Consider the following 20,312-nt stretch of genomic DNA (forward strand, 5'->3'; position numbering starts at 1 on the left):
ACTAAACCAAAGTTCTGAGAACAGGCCTGGTATATACAAGATCTTGACAGAGGCAGTGCTTTTAGGTGGTTCTATTCCTACCTGGATAACTGCATTCAGAAGCTGGGGCTGTGGGTCTATTTATTTGTTTAATTTACTATTTGCTTCCCGTAAAATACCTTTAAGCAATTTAAAAGTAGGAACAGTAAAAAAAATTTAAAAAATGGAAACACACATATAAATACAATTTAAACCCAGTGTGGGTAAAAACAGGAATAAAAATCTCCACTTAAGAGGTTTGTTGGAAGAGAAAGGGCACCAACAGGCATGGAAAAGATGCAAAAGGCAAAGTGCCTGTCTGATACGTAATAGGAACAAGCTCCTCGGAACTGGGGCTCCAATTCCTGTACTGTACAGAGCAGACCTCTTGATGAAATGATATCTGCAGAGGGAAGTGCTCAGTTACACATATAAGGGGTCTTTGTCCCCTGTACTTTCATGTAAAGTTCAAGTTTACATGAAGGTGTTCCATCAGGTCATCCAGAGGTTTGGGGGTCCAGAGTGGTTTAAGATCTGAGAGGCCTTTATTTTAGCTAGTTTGAAGCTGTGTGAGACTTTTGTGAAAATGATACAAAATGGAAGAAAAAACCTAAATAGATCGTGAGTTTTCTGGGGAAAACTGCAGCAGACAAAGAGAGAGCCTGTATTCTTCATGCAGTTGAAGTAAAACACAAACCTTTCACATCTTCATTGATTATTGCTAATTACAACAACAGCTCCCCCAGGAGCGCCCCTGTGGGCAGTGGTGCGTGCCAGCAACCCAGTAATTCTCTCTCTTAAAAACCAATTTATCATAGACTCGTCCTCTCCAGTGCTTCTCTAAATGGAAAATTTCAGTTTGTCTGTACTTCAGAAAGGAACATTCTGGTAACAAGGCATATAGCTTACTAGAGAAGAAAATACAAATAGATATATTTTTAAAAGGTTGAAGTCTTAAAGCACATTCAGCTGCCTAGCCAAATTGTCATGAAGATGCAAATCAGATTTGTTTAGATGATGATGATGATGATTTCTGTCTTACAGTAACTATTTATCAGAATAAGCAATCAGTTCAATACTAAGTTTTGGTTTCATTATTATGGAGCAAAACAAGAGGCAGCACTTCCTTCTCAAATCCCTCCTTTTTTTCAATGCAGTTTTTCTGTGCACGCTCAGTAAGCAAAGCCCATTGAGATGCTCCCCTGTCATCGTCAACCTTAACCAGGCCTTTACTCTCCACAAGGCGCTGAGTGACCACTCTATGGTACAAGTGGTGCCTGGCTGAGCAAGAGAGATGAGCATAATGAATCACAACGTCATCCAAAGTGACCTCAGCAAGCATATCAATTTCAAATATTCTGATTATTTTACTTGATTTTGAGGGGGGCAGCTGCCCCCCTGCCCTCTGCCCATGCCCATGAACTGTCTGCAAACATAACATTATATAAACATGACTGGCTGGTGGGAAGACACCCTTTCCTGGAGCTCAGCCAATATATAAGCCCTTCCCTGGCACAGGGAATTATTACCTTGGATAGTTTTTTTAAAAAATAGCATTCAGCTAAAAAATGCACTAGACTAAGGAGATTTATGTTTGAAGCAAAAACTCTCTCTCTCGGTTCTTCATTTGCACACACACTCACACAGCCTGAAATGCTTTATTCTTACTCTGCAGGTTATTTGGCTTGTATAAATGCTTCAGTCATCCTCAGCTGAGCTCCCAGGCTTGAACAAAGGATTTTAAAACAAACAGCAGAAAATGTGTAAATAACGCTGTGCTGGAAGCTGTTTTGAGTCATCTTCTCATGAAACTGCAGAACTGGAAGGAATCTTGAGGTTGCCTAAGGTCACAAACACTTGGGCTGCAATCCAGTGTACACTTTTTTGAGAGTAATTCTCATTGAAGTCAAGGCGATTGACTTCTTAATAGGTATGTATAGGATTGCACTGTTAAAGCTAAAGTGCATACAGTGGTACCTCGGGTTAAGTACTTAATTCGTTCTGGAGGTCTGTTCTTAACCTGAAACTGTTCTTAACCTGAAGCACCACTTTAGCTAATGGGGCCTCCCGCTGCTGCCGCGCCACCAGAGCACGATTTCTGTTCTCATCCTGAAGCAAAGTTCTTAGCGGAGTCTGTAACCTGAAGCGTATGTAACCCGAAGTACCATTGTATTCAGAAAGATTACATAGTACAGCCCTTCAGTACATAGTACAGCCCATAGTACAGAATGCAGGTGCAGGAGTGCCAACTTGAATAAAATATTGGTGGGTCAAGTAAACCCCGCCCTGCATAATCGATCACAAAACATGGCATACACATGCCACTTGAATGGCTATGCCCATCAACTGGGGGGGGGGGTTGGTTTCAAATATATTACTGGGGGCCTGAGAGGACCCTGACCCCTAGGAGGTGGCTCCTATGTGCAGATGGGGGAATGACAAGTTTGATTCCCCCCCCCCCCCGTAAATGCTCTGCATCTAGAAAGCTAGGATATCACAGGGAAATATGCTAGCTAAGCCTTCTCCCTAATATGGTAAGCATGAGAGAGAATTGAAAATGCTGAAACTACATTTTGAAGTGTTACAGTCCTATAATGGCTATACCATATGGCATTTCTGAGCATGTACCTGGGCAGTAAGGTCATTAAACATATATGCCCAAGTAATGACAACAGGAAAATAGAAGCCTTTGGTCAGGATTGTATGGTTTGCACATGCCAAACCCAGAGGGGACCAACCTGTAGAGCCAGGAACATACATGCAGTTTTATCCCCTTCATATCAACTGAGACATGTACATTGCTGAGTTTAATACGCCTTCATTCACAGGATGGTAGAAGTGCAGCCTGATCCCACAAATGTTTGCATCCTCCTGTCTTCAACAGGGTTTACTTCCAGATAAGTGTAGTTAGGATTGTAGTCTTAATAAGATCAATTTAGATCATATTTGTAAGCAATGGTGCTTATGGGAGGGGGGGATCTGGCCTGAAGTCATCTTAATGGCCAGTATGTCCACCATCTCTGCTGGCTTGGTCATGTCCACAGAAGGGAAGATGGCAGGATCCCCAAGGATGTGCTCTACAGGGATCTGGCTTCAGGCACTAGGCCTACTGGCAGACCAACTCTCTGTGTTACAAAGATGTCTGCAAACATGACACAAAGGCTGGTGGCATCAACCCTGCCTTGCAGCTGTGCCTGGACACAGTCAGTCAGTCAGGTCATGCATTAATAGCAGTGACCAGAGAAGGAATGACCGCTGGGAGAGAGAGAAGAAATGCTCATCTTAAGCAGCACAACTGCCTTCATTTGCCCCCGCTGCAATAAAACATCTCTCTCCTGTATTGGTCTCTACAGCCACAGCAATGGTTTGACTTCACCCTCAAAGGAGCATTCCTTCACTGATTCCTGAGACAGACTGACGGATGCCAACAACTAATGGGCAGAAATCAGCTGGGGAAGCTTTTCACAGCACTGAGACAAACCTGATCTCATGTTAATGTGTGCGCATTAATGGTACTTCTATTAAAAGTACAGGCTGGTTGAAAATCTGCGCTTCTAAAAAGGCTTTATTTTGGATAAATGAGATATTAAGTTCTCAGGGATTTATAGTACGCTGCCTCTTGTTTTGCTACATAATAATGAAATCAAAGATTTAGTATTGAACTGGTTGCTTATTCTGATAAATAGCAGTTACTGTAAGACAGAAATGATGTAGTTGGTCAAGGGAGCTGTGGACCCAAAACGGTTGAACATCTCTGGGATAAGCAATACTTTAGAAGAGGGAGATATCCCCAGATCCTGGGGAGAGAACAGTGTCTCTTTGACTCCAGTGCAATTAGCTCCCCTTCAGAGTAAGCAGGGAGCATCTCAAGGGCAGGGATACAAGGCTCCAGGGACGCGAATCATCTTAAGGCAAGTGGATCCTTGAGTCTCCCTGTACTTCTGTGGAGCGTACCTTCCTCCACTGCGTGCAACTGGGTGCAAGCCTCCCCTCACTCTCCTCCTGCCCCCCAGGGATTGCAGGGCTTTTGAGTAAACCAAACCAGAAGGGCTTGTTTGTTTTTGATATGGATTACATATGATTATCTCTGTGACACCTGATTTGAAAACATTGTGCTAATATTAATTTCTGCACCTTGGTTCAAATTCCAGAAAGCTTTCATAGTATCTGCTTACATCTTTTGACTCTCGCCGATAACAAATTTGTGCTTGCTAGACAGGCCTTTAGCCACCAATGTATATCTGATGATGAAGGCTGAAGCCTTATCCTTGCCAGGGAATCGTTTGCCTGCGTCCCCAGGGCCGAAGAGAGAGAGCAAAAAGCACCAGGAAAGATTCTTCTTTGGAGAAAAAAGTTTTATTGAAATCTGTGCACAGAGGTGGCCAGTGGGATCGTTCCCAAAAGACTGGCCCATAGATACAAATAAACAAGCATCTTTATACCTGAGAGTCTGCCCATCTCTTCCCACCTCTTCAAATTCTCCAATCAGCTGGCAAGGTTAAGCTTATTTCCTTATATGGTATATAGCTATCTGGCTAGCTAAGCCCACCTCCTTCCCTTGTTCGTGTGCTCCTCTCTTGCGTTACTGCAGCAAAGAGCATGTGCAGAGAGCAGTTCCTGGTTTGCAGAGCTCAAGCAATTGCAAAGAGGAAGTAGCTCCCAGCTTGCAATTGCGGTTTTTTGCTAGCTGCTTAACCACAACTGCAGAAGTTAGCTTAGGTGCAGATAGTATTGAGATTAACCCTTTCAATTCCCTCCTCTTCTTTTGGACAACCTATCTCCTAGGTTCGTCCTGGTCTTTTGGGTTTATAATCCTGGGGGAGAACAATAAGGGCCATGATATTTTTTGCATCACACCTTGTAAGCATTGCACGAAGCAGGGTATACAGAGGCAAAGAAGCAGAAGGATTAACAGCGGCCCTGCTAATAATACCACAATATGCCTGAGCCAACTGTCATGAGGCAGCCAGGAATATAACCAACCCCATAGATCACCTCCTGTAGTTTTCAGCGGGTTCCTGGCTATCATTGTTTCCATGTGATCAATGGTGGCTGAAATGCTGACATTATTATCTGGGACATATCTATTTTATTGCTGAAGGGCCCACTGATACTCGTGCTCTATCAGCTGCCTTGCTTCTTGGGAGGTTGTGTCCCACCTCTCTGAGGAGGAGCCTATTATCTTAACCAATTTTCCCACCTGTCCTTGTGGATGCTTAATACTCTCATGATTTCTTCCCAACACACTGTATCCGAAAGGGGCTTCTCCCTCTACATATATTAACATATACCCACAGGAATATATATATCCACCCTTGCAGAGACCTGACACACGGAGTGACTATATCAAAGAGTTCTGGCCCCAATATCAAAAGTCCTGGCGGTGCCTTAAAATTTGCTGGGGAAAAAAGTCTCTACGTTGGGGACGCTGCCCGCGGGCGTCCCTCCCATCCACTTGTCCAGTCGTCTGGCGCTCTTCTGGAGATGGTTAGCTTCAGAGGATCATCAGGATTTGGTGTAACTGTCCAATCTAAAATAGCCTTCTTCACTTAAGTGTGGTGGACCCAAGGGGTGAGGTCAGCAACTTTAACAGCAGTGGGCCTGGGTCCACCTGTTAAGAAAGAGAAAAAATCTCGGGAGAATTACTGCACATAATTATCAAACTGCACATTTTGACTAGCATGGGGGGTTATTGCAAAACTGAGTGGACAAAGGCTGGTCCATTGTCAGATCCTATTGACCTAGGTAGTCCATAGCGGGGAATGATCTCCCTAAGCAGGCACCTGGTTACCTCTGGAGGTAAGCAAACCTCTTTCCTTCCAGAAGGCTCCATGGGCATGTAAAGTCAGAAATGCATACTTGGAATCAGTATAAATGTTTATCCTTTGTCCCTTTGCCAAGCACAAGGCTCTGGTGAGTGCTGTTATTTATGCCAGCCGGGCCGACGTTCCAGGCGGGAGTGGCTGCACTTCGATCACTTGGTCTTCCAAGGCTACCACTGCATAGCCTGCCTTCCGCTGTCCAGCCTTAACAAAACTGCTTCCATCCACAAACCATGAAGGCCAATGGGGGTTTGCCTCCTCTTTGAGGTCAGGCCTGCTAAAATATTCTTCATCCATTACTTCAATGCAATCGTGCATCTGCTCCTCACCTTCTCCTACTGTCAACAGGGTAGCTGGGTTGAGGGCGGTGGTGACCTGAAACTTCAAACGCGGATGCAGCAGTAACATCTGGCACTTTCTCATCTTCGCTTGGGAGAGAAAATAGGTACCCTTCATGTCAAGCAAAGCTGGGACTGCATGCGGGGTCACACAAATGGTGTCTTGGCCAAAAGTAAATTTGTCTGCTTTGTTCAGTAGGGTGGCTACTGCCACAACTGCTCTCATGCACGGCGGTAAGCCTTGTTCTGTAGGCGTCAGGCGCTCAGATAGGTATGCCACTGGCTGTTGCCAGCTTCCCAATTTTGGCACAAAACCCCTTTCGCCGTCCCTTGGTCCTCATCCACGAATAGAGTAAAGGGTTTCTCAGGGATTTGGGATGCCAAGCGCTGGGGCTTGCTGTAGTGCCCTTTTTAGGTTCTTAAAGGCCTGCTGTTGTTCTGTGCCCCAAACAAAGGGGTCTCTCTCAGTTCCTCTGGTTGACTCATGTAGAGGCTTGGCAATGATGCTGTAATTAAATATCCATATCCTACAAAATCCTGCAGACCCCAGAAAGCCACGGAGTTCTCTGCAGTTCTTTGGCTCTGGTATCAGGATAATAGCCTGCTTCCTTTCTTCACTGGTAACAAAGGGGTCTTCCACTGTGATTGGCATTGCCTCAAGATCCTATGTTGGAGCAGTCGCTCTAGATGCACCCACACTCCTTCAGTCGCCCTTCGTGGGATGGGATACTTATTTACTGCAACAGGATTGACAAATGGCTTGGGCTTCACAATTATTGGTGGGATATTCTTTGCCATTCCTGGGGGGTTCACTTGTTCCAGAATACTGGCGGGGATGGGTCCCTCCTCTTCTTTTACCATCATGAGGCGCCAGCACTCCCTCAGGGGTGCCTCCACAACCAGTTCCCCAAGTGACATAGTGGACAATGTGGCTTCTCCCGATGGCTTAAAAGTAATTTGGGCTTGCAACTTTACCAACAAATCTCTTCCTAATAATAGAATAGGGCATTCTCTCTTCCAGTGCCCTTCCTGTCGGCAGATGGCGCACTGATTCCTCCCCAGACGGCTTCGCCCTCCTCCCCGGGCACTTCCTCTTTCCTGAGGGGTGGGTGTGGTAGCCTGTAATGCCATCAACTTCCTTGTTTGATACTTCTCCTTTTTTCTCTGGGCCTCCTCATCTCTCTGATTGTAAGTGGTTTGAGCTATTTCCAACATCTATTCCAGCCCATGGTCGATGCACCCCTCAGGCTTCTGGATTTTTTCTTTTGGCGAATATCGGACGCTGCCTGAGCTACAAAGGCAGCCTTTATAATGGGGCGTTGGCAATATCATCTGGGTTCTCCTCAAAGGTAGGGTTCTAATTTCTCCAATTGCACACATCAGCACTTGAAAAAGGCACATGTTGGACTGTATAAGTGCATGGAGGTGCTTCCCCACCCTGTCCTGGGGGGCTGGTGGGTCATACACTCTGCGTAGAGGCATCATTGCAGTCCCACCCTTTTTTCTGTGCCTTATGGGACTTATGGAGGGACGCCCTGGTTGCTGCTTCTATCCATTCCTTCTGCCATTTCTTCCCTTGTGTTGGGAACATCCTGCTGCTGCCAACAAATGGGAACTAACATCCACTTCTTTCGCATAGGGTTGTACATACTGTTGCAATCTCAATTGTCTGATACTGTGTCCACATTTTTCCTTTCTTTGCTAACTCAATTAGTCCCTTCATAAACTCCTCATCATCCTCTTCCTCTTTGCTCTCTAATTCATCAACCTTGGAGGGTTCAGGCTGAGGGCCGGCTCCTCCCTGGTCCTGGGGCCCTGGGCCTCGGGGATTCGCTAGAGGGGCAGTTGGTGGAGCATAGGGTGGCGGCGGTTTAATGACTTCCCCCTCTTCTCCTTCCGGTTCTGGTATCACCGGGGGGGCCTTTCTGACTTCCCTGCCGGTCGGACTGCACAAATTGTATTTTGTGGGGCGTCGCCTCGGCAGGCTTTCAGCCACGGTGGATTCTTTTCTACATTGATTTTCCAGATAAAAATATAAGGGATCTGGTCTGGGTGGACGTTCAAGATATTTTGATATAGTGGGTTGATTAGTTGCAAATTAAATCTGCCCTCCGAGGGCCAATTAGTTCCTTGGGTGGGCCAATCAACCTCACATAATGTCCTCATCCTCTCTCTTCTCAATTTGAACCCAATCATCATGCTTCGTAGCTGCTTTCCAGTTGGTTAAAAAGCATTTCAGAGGACTACGTTAGCTTGCCCCAGACCCCATTTTTTTTCAGATACTCCGCTCCTAACCGGGCTTAAGATCCTTTCACACACCAACCACTACAGACTGTGACTTGGCGAACTCTCGTTGCCAAGAAATGCACAGCCCTGCAATCGCTCGGCCAAGGGGACGCTAAGCCCCGGCCCACACTTGACAATTCAGCCACTGGAGTATCTGACATGCAACACACAAAACACACCAAAATAATTTTCCCTCTGTTTCCCCTTTCCCCAACCTTACTGGCGGCACTCTACTGCCACCTCTGTTTCCCCTTTTCCCTTTTCCCGTCCCTGTCTGGCGGGGCAGCACCTTATTGCCACGGCCAGTTCCTTTGTTCCTTTTCTGGCGGCACTCTACTGCTCACAGCCAGACCCTTTCCTGGCGGCACTCTACTGCTCACAGCCAGGTGAAGCTGATCGGGCTTCGTCCCTTGCCCTTCCCTTAGGGCTTACCTGCTCCGCTGCGGACCCCTCCTTCGGCCGTCCTCTTTTCTCCCTCGACCAGGTGTCTCACTCCGGAGCGGTGTGGCCGGCTCCCCCCACGAACAGGCAGGGGTGCGCACTTGGAGCCACGAACGCCGGTCCGGGGCTGTTCACCTAGGTCGGGCCTGGCCCTCCCCGGCCCCCTGGGGTGGGGCGTTTCCCGGCCAATGCACCAAAATGAAGGCTGAAGCCTTATCCTTGCCAGGGAATCGTTTGCCTGCGTCCCCAGGGCCGAAGAGAGAGAGCAAAAAGCACCAGGAAAGATTCTTCTTTGGAGAAAAAAGTTTTATTGAAATCTGTGCACAGAGGTGGCCAGTGGGATCGTTCCCAAAAGACTGGCCCATAGATACAAATAAACAAGCATCTTTATACCTGAGAGTCTGCCCATCTCTTCCCACCTCTTCAAATTCTCCAATCAGCTGGCAAGGTTAAGCTTATTTCCTTATATGGTATATAGCTATCTGGCTAGCTAAGCCCACCTCCTTCCCTTGTTCGTGTGCTCCTCTCTTGCGTTACTGCAGCAAAGAGCATGTGCAGAGAGCAGTTCCTGGTTTGCAGAGCTCAAGCAATTGCAAAGAGGAAGTAGCTCCCAGCTTGCAATTGCGGTTTTTTGCTAGCTGCTTAACCACAACTGCAGAAGTTAGCTTAGGTGCAGATAGTATTGAGATTAACCCTTTCAATGAGAACCAACTTTCAGAAGACTTAATGACTGATTATGTGATCTTTGTAGTCTAGAGATGTACCACAGAGATCTACCAAAATGCTTGTAGCACAGCCAGAGTCACACAGTGTCTTCTGTATGCCTTCTGAGGCTGCCAGTTCACATGACAGATCTGTTGTAATCTACTTGATCATCAAGAAACATTTATTTTGGAAACCTGCTGGCTTAATGGGGTATTTGTTTTTATGGGCTTTGAACTTAACCTTGCTTGTCAGGATTTTTTGCTGGAAGCTTTAGGGTAGAGGGATCATAGAAACATCCACTGGAAATAGATTTTGTGTTCAAGACCAGACTGAACTAATTGCTTGAGTTTATAGGAAGCTAGATTTCTGTGCACAAGCTCTCTTTCTTGCACCTCTACGTATTTGGACTTGGGATAGAGCTTTGAGCAGTTTAACATTTGTAAAAGTCAGATAAAATAAAAACCTTGTGACAGAATACTAACCTAAGGGACGAACTACAGGCCTGGGGGGGGGGAGGCAGGAGAAGAGGGGGGCAGACACTATCAGAATTAGGAATGTGGCATGTGGGAAAGACTTTTAACCCTTGTTCCGATACATTTGCCCCCTTAAAGCTGCTATTTGCTGCAGGTAAAAAGTTGCTATTAGCAAATAGAAACCTCAAGATGGGATTTTGGTGTGGGGTGGGGAAAGGGTTAAATCCCACTTCCCACATGTCTTCGTTCCAATCCTGGATCACTCACACAAGCTGCTTTTAAAAAGAACAACCAACAACCCTAGACACATTAAATACAGTTACCCATTTTATTTCACCTGAAGAGTAGCTCTAATAAGATAGTATTGCTAAAGCAATATTCTTTTTTAATAATTTATTTTCCAGTTTTTAATTTTTATAAGACATTCAATACAAATATCTCATTTGACTTCCCTCCCCCCTTTAATGATTCCTTCACAGTTATAATTTTCTTCCTGCTTTTCCTCAACAGACCATTTTCATTTACTCTATCACTTTTTCCAGTGCTTTTTTTCTGGGGGGATGCAGGGGTACACATACCCCTAAATATTTTGTGAATCTAAGTTTGGCCTCATTAAGGGGCAGTATTTCAATATGAGTAGGAAAATGAGAGTACCCTTAAAATTTTTTAGGGGGAAAAAAAGCACTGACTCTTTCTTAGTCAATAGTTTTAACTACGAGTTTTAAGATAATCTTGCTAATGAATTTAATTGTTTACAATAACTTTTCAAATAATTTGCATATTTCCCCCATTCTTTGTTAAAAGTTGTTTCTTCTTGGTTTCTGATTCTCCCAGTGAGTTTTGCCATTTCAGCATAGTCCACCAGTTTCATCAGCCACTCTTCCTTGGTTGGAACTGTATCTTCCTTCCATTTCTGGAACAATATTCTTTTTTTTTTTAATATAATTTTTATTAACCGACCAATCAAATCAAATCACATCACATAAATTCCGAATTACAAAGCCGAATTGTAAATTTTTGTTGAGGGGACCCATATTTCAAGTTTCAAAATGGGACTCCGATCATCTTCTTGCTACTGCGTTCATATCCAAATCAGTCCAGATAAAGTTCATAATTCTATCCAGTCTTATCTTGCTGTTTCCACGTCTTATCTTGTTCGTACATTTTTTCTTTTTCCTTTATGCTCTCTTCTGATAATCTCCTTAAGCAGATAAACACCAATTATATCCTGTGTGGATTTTTCCGTTCGACCAATCCTCATATCGTGATGGTTTCCATATATCATCACTTTCATAAATAACATCACTCTTTCCATCATTAATCTCAGGGTCTGTCGTTCTTAAGTCGCACTGAGGAGTCTCACCCACAGTATAAAAACAGCTCTTTCCTCCTCCCAGACTCAAGTCCCCCGAGAGAGCTTCCAATATGGCGACGGTATTTTTAACTGCGTCATTCCAGAGCTCTTAAACTTTCCACGCTTTTCTTAAAACATGCTTTGGTTAGAAACTTTATCTCCACATAGTCGTAAATCCACACCTTAAGTCATTAAAGCGGCATTTCTGATTTGTGTGTGGGGGGGGTTTCTTGTTTAATCACATAGAGGAAAGAAAGGTTTTTTCCCCCTCCCCCATCCAGTCCCTTTGCCATACCGAGTCTTGGCTGTCGTCTCAAGATTGATTCTTGTTCTTCCGACTCGTCTTGTTTATCAGAGAACTCTTCAGTTAGCAGTCTTTACTCCCCCTCCTTCCTTGAAATATGTGCGTTCGCTTCTTCCTGTTCCTTTTGAAGTTCTTGCAGCTAGCGGCGCAGATCAGAGACGGCGTCCAGGAGCGCCAAAATCCACAGGAGGGCATTCTGCCTAGTGCCCCCATCCCCTCAAATTCGGGGGTGGTATAGGGCACAGCAGGCAAAGGCAGCTCCCCCACAATCCTGGGGGGGTAGGGAGGCTATTTACTCCCATCACAGCCTCCTAATTACCCCCTGTGGGTCGGAGAGATGTTATTGTCAGCCATCTTCCGATGCGCCCCTAGTGGCCCCTTTCTGGAACAATATTCTAAACCAGCATCCTGCAACCTGGTCTCCATCTGAACTACACCTCCCATCAGCTCTGGGTGTTCTGGCTGTGGCTGTTGGGAGTTGTGGTCCAAAACATCTGGAAGCCACCAGGTTGGGGAAGGCTGTTCTAAAACCTTGTGGCCTCTTAAAAAATTCAGTCCTTTCCAGGCCACCTTCTAGAAGCCAAATCCCAGTGGTGCAAAGTGGTTGGAACAATAACACACATTTCATCTTTGTACTAGTTTTGGTACACACAGTCCTTGCCCAGGCAAACAAAATGATATGCAGTAATAAAAAGATACAAATTAAGTAACCGCAGAAAGGAAGTCGAAGGAAATGAAAATTGAAGTTGTAGAGACTTTGTTTTTCATGTTAAAATATTTGTAAATTGTGAAAATGAAAAATAAAATTCATTACAGAAAAGATCTAGAACTGTTAATAGCTAAAGCAGGAGTGACTGATACACTGCAGCTGAAGAAGGCCTCTGGCATCCCAAAGACTGAGACTCATCCCGGAGGCTCAGCAGGACGTAAGAGATTCTCTGGGGCTACTAGCTCTTTAAAAACTCTACTAACTCTAGGGAGTAGGATTGGCCATCTAGTCCAGAAGGCCAAAGGGTTGTGGAGTGGAGGAAGCCAGAGGAGAAAACATTATCCACTTGGTTGCTGCTGTGGCAACAAGGAGAGGTTAGTTTCATTTGTTCATCTCCCTTCCACCTCATGGTGCAGGCTGCTCCCTTGTCAGCACATATGTATACCATGCAAAGACTTAAAATAATAATAATAATAATAATAATAATAATAATAATAATAATAAATAAATAAATAAAAACAACAACCAGAGTAACAGGGTGGCGATTACTCTGGGGGCCTCAGTAACATAAATGACTACTGGCCCAGTCTCCAACAGTGCTCTTCATTCATACATCTAAATATAAAATAAACAATACGTAGGAGGATTATTTCAAGGCTTTATTTAAGTAAAATGGCCATGCTTCAAAAACACATTACAGTCATGTTTGAAAAGAAGGAATATGATTTAAGACTACATTGTGTATTGCATAAAAACAATCATGATAGCTTATGCTGCCTCCATCTTGGAAAGGAGGGTCTAAAAGAAAACTTTATAAAGTGCCTATTTATCTTTGTACAAAGTTCACCTATCATAGAATTTTCAAAAATTGACCAGTTCTACATAGCAGGGACTTACCCAGAGAGCACATTCACTTCATGAATGCATTTCTAGATTTAATTGGTTTAACAGTCATTCCCTTTTCCCAGAGAACCCTTGGGATTGCAGTTCTGTGCTAGGAAAGCTGGGAAATGCTGGACACCTCACCATTCTTTGGGCTGGGGAGACTCTGCTCCTAATTATTTAACTAAGAATTTTTTTTTACCATTTTTGATGGAATATGTTTTATAATTTGACCTAAGTCAATTTTTTCAAAATTTCTAGTTAGCTCCCATGCAGATCTATTTTCAAGAGTCAAAAGGGAAGTCAAAGACCTCTTATAATCTGCAATTCCAGTCCTTTTTTCCAGGGGGTTCTCAAGGGTATGCAGTCCTGGCATCTCTTTTTGCTGTTAAAAAGTGTGGCACATACTGTGACAACTTCATGGTGAAAACCAGCACTATTCTTCTAGGGGAAAAAGCACTGAGTAATTCCATAAAAGCTTCCGCTTACAAGCCAGTCAGAATATTCCTTTCCCATTGAACACAGTACACTATATTACAGTGAGTGGTATCACCACACATCCTCAAAAAAACAAAAAACAAGAAAAATTAAAAACTATGGAAAATAATTATGTACATCTTATTTCACTGAATATACAAAGTTTTAAAATCAACACTAAAAACAATTTAGCAATACAAAATGTGGCTTTTATTTTTACAACTGTGCTTTCATAAGTGAGTAACTTTACAATGCTCATGTAGACATGTGCCCCAGTAATCCTGCATTACCTCCATGTATTTCAGTGGAATAGTTATTGGTGGTTTGAACCCTATACCTAAAGATACACTACTGAATATAATCTATATTATTCCCTACATAAAGCGGATTGCAACTTCACTGAGCTAATACAAATATGGGACTAGTTCCACAGGATCTTTAATACACCCATGCCCCAGTTCACCTCTTTATGATGAGCAGACAGGACTGGCCCATCCATGAGGCAAGGTGAGGCGACCGGCTCGGGCAGCAGGTTCCACCGGGGCAGCAGATTCAGCCTCCGAGGAATGCCTCACCCACTGCCTCTGCAGTGCACTCCTCTTCCACCATCAGGTAAGGTTGATTTGACCTCCCTCTGTACCCAAAGTAGAGCTTCCCTCACCCCTCATTCCCTGCTGTGTGGGGTACCATTTTGTGGTTCACCTCAGGTGCCAAAATGTTTTGGGCCAGCCCTGTAAGTAGAGATTCTGGATGAGGATGTGCCCCCTAGTCTCATAGAGACATGTATGGGGCTTAGATGAGCATCACCATGCAGACACTCACTCAAATCTGCTTCTGTGCCAGGGCTGGCCCGATAAATTTTGCTGCCTGAGGTGAAGGACAAGGTGTTGCTCTACCCATTCCATGTACAGAAGCTGACCAGACAAGCAGCTGACCCTTACTTGAACACTGGGGTCAGGAGAGCACCCTCTGCTGCATGAGAGGCCAAAAGGCTAGTCAGTGGCCACAAGAGAAGCCATATGGCACTGATAGATCTGTCCTCTGAATAACTAACAAATGTTCCATTTTCTCGCCATCTGCTGCCTGAGGTGCCACCTCACTCTGCCTAATGGTAGACCCAGCTCTATTATGTATGCACGTCTCCCTTTTCTCAAAGTGGTGAACAGCTTTGACCTTGTATTGTTCACAGTAAATCAATTCAAGACTCAATGGATGCAGCGAGATGAAAATTAGGTATTTCCTGACTACTAAGATGTTGCACAAAGCATTTCTCATGTGCTTCAAATGGGGCTTGAATGGAAGATATATTGGTCGTTTGTGTACTAGATGATATAATACTATAATTGCACAATTCTAGATCCAGGGACTGGGGATAGGTAGATATCTGATTCTAGAAACTTTCAAGATTCATTGTTTGTAGCAAAAACAACACAAAATTAGCCAAACCATGTATCAAATAGGTGTTTGTTTTTTAAAAAATATCTGTTTTTCATTCTTTTTTATAGAAACTACCTAGGTGTAAGACATGTATTCATTACATTTTTCTCTACTTTTCTGTGCATAAAGGAAACCGCCCCCCGGCAAGGCATCAAAATCCATTTATAGTTTAACATCAGTGGAGACAAACAATCTATGCATTTTAATTGAGTTTGCCACCAGTTTTGGATCCCAGATACTGAAAAGACAGAAAGGTTCAGTCTGACATGTCTTACTCCCGTACAATTCCAACTGAAACCGAACAGTGCTTATCAAACCCTTTATTTGTACTAACATTTAGTTTTGCAAGAGAGTCTTACACACGTTAGCAAATTATGCTGTGTCATAGAGAAATTCTTATTGCTCAAATGGGAAATCCCAAATAGAAATTGTAGGACACAAAGTAATGACAAAAAAGTGAAAGTGTATGCGTGCATATATGTAGAATCCAAACTAGATGTAGTATATAATGCAGAAACAGGTATATGAGCAGTCATATCTCACTATGCCATCCATTATCAAAATATTTAAAAGTAAATCTAACAACAGCAACTGAAAGAAATGGGCCTTATTACTTGAATATGCCTGCAATCCTATGCATGTCTACTCAAAAGTCAGTCCTCTATTGAATTCAATGGGATCTGTTCTCAGGAAAATGAATATAGCATTGAGGCCTATAGCATCCCCCTGGTTATCTGCAGACTGGTCATATTTTAATGCTAAAATATATATTCAGCCAGTCCTTAGATATTAAAAATACTTGTTTTAATGAGAGTTTGTTTTGTCCCAAGAACACCTGGATTCACTATTAAGTAAGAACCTATGAAAATAGTGATGAATGTTATTTTATTTAAAACAAGAAAATTAGACATTATCTTTGGTCCTAAGAATTCTATATCCTAGAAAGTCAGGTGCTGGAACAACAACAACAACAACAACAAAACCCCAAAAAGCAAAGGAAGTGAAAAATATTGGGGAAATAAAATATGAAATGAGTTTTCAGTAGGAAAAAAAATCACAAATTCATGGTGATTTAAGATTATTATAAAACTTTTTAAGTGCTAACCCAACAGTGAAATTTTTTATAAAGTTCACAAAAAATTTACTACACATTTTGACAAGAACGAGGAGGTGCAAAAAGAAAAGACAATGCTCACTTATCCCACCTAAAATATTTTCTCACAGAGAAATGTAAATCATAGAAAAATTAGAGCAATGTTAACAACAGCTGACATTGAAGAGGTAGGTGGCAGTTTTTGTGCTATTGCCTGTACGGAACTTCTAGGTCTCAAAAATGAAATGCTTGTCAGGAAATGCAAAGGGTCTTGCACTGCTGCCGTCACCATGTACTGTGTATCTAAAAACACCTTTGGTGCAGGAATTAATACGAGATTCCAGTGTAGGAATCACTGCACATGACCATCATATATGTGGTTTTTTTTTATGCTGCATAATGTTCTGGTGCACACATGGAAGACATCTCAACTACCTGCAAAACTTAACTGCTTTCATTCAACTGGTACAGTTGGTGCATGTGTGCTATGGAAGTTGTGGCTACTTGAGAAAGAAATACTGCTACTAATAATTTTATTATTTATACTCTGTCCACCTGGAAACATGCATGTGGGACAGTCTAATGTGCAATGTATAGAGGTATGGCAAGCAAGCTGTGATCTCCCCGCCCACCCCCCGACAATAATTCACATAACATGCATGTGTTATTTATGTTTTAGTACCTGTGTGTTAACAACCCCTCTTGAAGAGGAACTGGTCTCCGCACACAACAATTAGATCATTACCAATGTTGTGATTTTTGCCTCAGGCTTGTTGGTATTCCAACTCATTTTGGATGCGCTCACAAGACTGAGTTCTGTACCAACTTTATATAAGAGGTTTGTAATGTAAATCACAAGCGTGAGAAAGGCACTGTATCAATTCATCCTTATTGCAATAAGCAGAGCCTTACTCCAGTGGTGTGGGAGAAAGTGGGGAGTGGCTCCCTTAAATGCCACTGACATAGAAGCCCAAACTAACGTGGGAACAGATGCCAGTCAGCTATTTATACAATGGCACTGGCCTAGGTTCCCTGAAGGAAAAACGCTGGTGCAGCTGGGGGGGGGGGGTATGGAAGAGCCATTATAGCTCCAAATCCCCAATGAGAGTGGAAGGAGGATGGCGCATTGCAAATGAACTGTTGTGAACAATAACTTTGTCCAGCAACCTGGACTTTAGTTTAGCATGGAAGAGTAATCTCAAAGCCCAGGGCCTAACCAACTACTATGCAGAACAAATGTGATTTCTTCATGTATTTAATCTTTTTAGGAAATAAATCCACAATTTGATAAAACAGAAGTAGTAAGGAATTAAATTATATATCTGTTTTGTGTGTGTGTGTTCCAGTTCAGCAGTGGAATGGTCTACCTCGGGAAGTTGTGGATTCTCCTTCCTTGGAGGTTTTTAGGGAGAGGTTGGGTGACCATCTGTCGTGGATGCTTTAGCTGAGATTCCTGCATCGCAGGGGGTTGGACTAGATGACCCTTGGGGTCCCTTCCAACTCTAGAATTATATGATTCTATGATAAATGATTTTAAAGGCTGTGAGTTTAGGTGGATTTTTAAATATAAAACATGAGATACCTCAGTGGATCTAATCAAATCAGAAGCCAAAGTAAATTTAATTGAAATGCAGCCTGAGGAATTGTATGATGGAATGAAGGCAGGTAGGTCAGAATCAGTGCATATTTTTGAACACCATTACAGTAACGTAAGTTCAAAGAAAATGGCTTGAGTCTGCTTACTATTATGACGGTTGTTCTACTTTTAATAACAGAGAGACAATTTTAAGCTACTGTACATGAAGCGTTCTCATTTATGGACCGTATTGCATCACAACATGAGCCACGTAAGTTATTTTGCATTGAATGGGTCCTACAAGGGCCAGGTGGCTCAAGAAAAACTATCAATAGTTTATTAATTTCCCTCTCACTTTCAATGCAAACTTGTTGTCATGATATTATATGAGTTTGGGGCAGAACAATGCAAAGCTCTCTGTTGAAACACCTTCCATGTGTAACAGGAAAAATGTAATTTCAATTTCAAAATCAGCTTGGCTGCTGATTTGGGGCTGCACTGCAGAAGGTGGAAATGAATCCACAAGTTTACAAGACTAATAGTACTTTCACATATAATCACTGGAATGGTCCGAAATTCTTGCATTATCAGTGCATTTGTGAGTAAAATTTTGGTGATCAAGTACAGGTGATTAATCCTAAGCCCCTGCTTTCCTAATATAATTGCTGTGTATTAATTGGTGTTTTATTCAAGAAAAAAATCAGTGTAGGGCTGTAACGGAGTCTCTCTCCACTACTCACACCAGTAAATTAGAACTCAATAGGAACTTCTCCTGCACACACTTCATTTATTACATGGGAGCTTAGCAAAAGTATTAATTCCTACAGGGCTTGTGCAGGAGAATAGTGTGCCCATATTCAGACTACTTCAGCCATATTGCAAGCTTTGCATTTCCTCACTGTTTAAATTTATACTAATTGTCTAAATGCCATCAAGGCAGTGAACTGGGAATGTGTTTTGTTTTTAAAAAGCACCCCTCCTCATTTAAAGCTTTTTAGTCAAACCTTTAAAACTCTTTTTTTTTAACTCTAGAGAAAATATTGGAGCCAGAAGACAAGAACCACCCCCCAATGCCATCCACGCCTTTGGTGAGCATTTTAGAGACAGTCTAGTGAGTTCCCAACAGTAGTGGTCAGGTGGCAGTGTGTGCTGTAGGCATGTTCTTTTGCTAAGCCGACCAGGGCTGATCACATTCTCTGCAACCTGTTTTATTTTCTGAGAAATATCTTAAGCAGAATCTCCACATTTTCCCCAAGTGCCTTTTTCTTCTCATTTGTATAAGAAAACCCGGACCAATGCATAGGGAGTTTTTCTTTAAATCTTATGACAGACAAGCTTAGGAGACAGCGAAATATCTTGTGTCACCTCTCCATCTCAAATGATCCATGTGACATGAAGTAGTTCAATATCTGGTCTTCTTGATCTCACAAAAGCTCTTAAAAATATCACAAATGTTTACAAAATATAGGCTGTAATCCAATATAGTTTGTAAAGAAAATAAATGAATGCAACAACAATTTCTTGCTTGCTGGATGCTGTCTTTTCTTTCCATATCACGTCTTTGATAAAGACAGAAGAAGTCCTAAGCAAACTGGATGAAATCAACTTGCACATACAGAAGGAAAAATGCGCATGTTGGTATGTTGCAGCTGCTCTCATCTGTTTCTATAGCGGCCAGCAATGTCACCTGCATTTCTGGTGCCACAAGAGGTCTCTTTTGGTAGTCATGCCGAGGCTTGAATGTATTCAACTTTTGGTACTGCTACCCTGAGATATTCTGGATTCTCAGCTGCAGGAAGCTTAGAGATGCCATTGGCTTTGTTCTCCTTGGGCAAGAAGTCTTGCTGATAATCAGGATTGTCCAGATTTATTTGGTGGTTTGCTGTCTGATCCCAGTAGGGCAAGCTGTTGAAAACTGTGTTAGCAAACGGAGAGAGGCTTGTGTTGAGATATTCAGGGTTGTCCAGTCCCGTACTGCGGGAATTCTGATGGTTTGAATCAGCCACAGACTTAGGCTCAATAGTAAGAGAGAGATTGTTGTAGACTGGATTTTGCACAACAGAAGCAGGTGGTGTTTTGGTCACTAGCTGGTTCACGTATTCTGAAAATGGTTGCAAGAGAATTAAGATCAGCAAATGCATGACTTAACATTATCTTCAGTCAAATAAGGAAATAATTTCAAAGAACTAGATATGCCCTTCAGTAGGTGAAAGGCGGACAGAACATTCTGGAGCGTAACCAGAGCTAATCATGTTCATATAGGAGCATGAGGGGAAATTAATCCAGGGACAAGAAAACAAAATTTTCCTGTGGGTATTGCAGTTCTCATGACAAAGCATTTTAGGGAACAAAATGATTCTGTGGCCAAATTGTGATTCAACATATGGGACTGACAGG

At 42.9% G+C, this 20,312-nt stretch overlaps 2 protein-coding genes across 3 annotated transcripts in view; one reads left to right on the plus strand and one right to left on the minus strand.

Annotated features, from left to right (window-relative positions):
* The window catches only part of BLVRA (biliverdin reductase A), a 225,404-nt gene that overhangs the window by 146,428 nt on the left and 58,664 nt on the right, over positions 1–20,312 (plus strand). The gene's annotated exons all lie outside the window — the stretch shown is intronic.
* Positions 18,319–20,312, minus strand: part of EGFR (epidermal growth factor receptor) — a 143,823-nt gene continuing 141,829 nt past the window's right edge. For both annotated transcript variants that reach the window (XM_053410047.1, XM_053410046.1), the window contains exon 28: positions 18,319–20,016. In XM_053410047.1, coding sequence (XP_053266022.1) covers positions 19,640–20,016 — 377 coding nt within the window. In that variant the 3' untranslated portion in view covers positions 18,319–19,639. The remainder of the gene's footprint in view (positions 20,017–20,312) is intronic.

The sequence above is a fragment of the Podarcis raffonei genome, chromosome 12 (assembly GCF_027172205.1).
Source record: "Podarcis raffonei isolate rPodRaf1 chromosome 12, rPodRaf1.pri, whole genome shotgun sequence".
In the NCBI taxonomy this organism is placed as follows: Eukaryota; Metazoa; Chordata; class Lepidosauria; order Squamata; family Lacertidae; genus Podarcis; species Podarcis raffonei.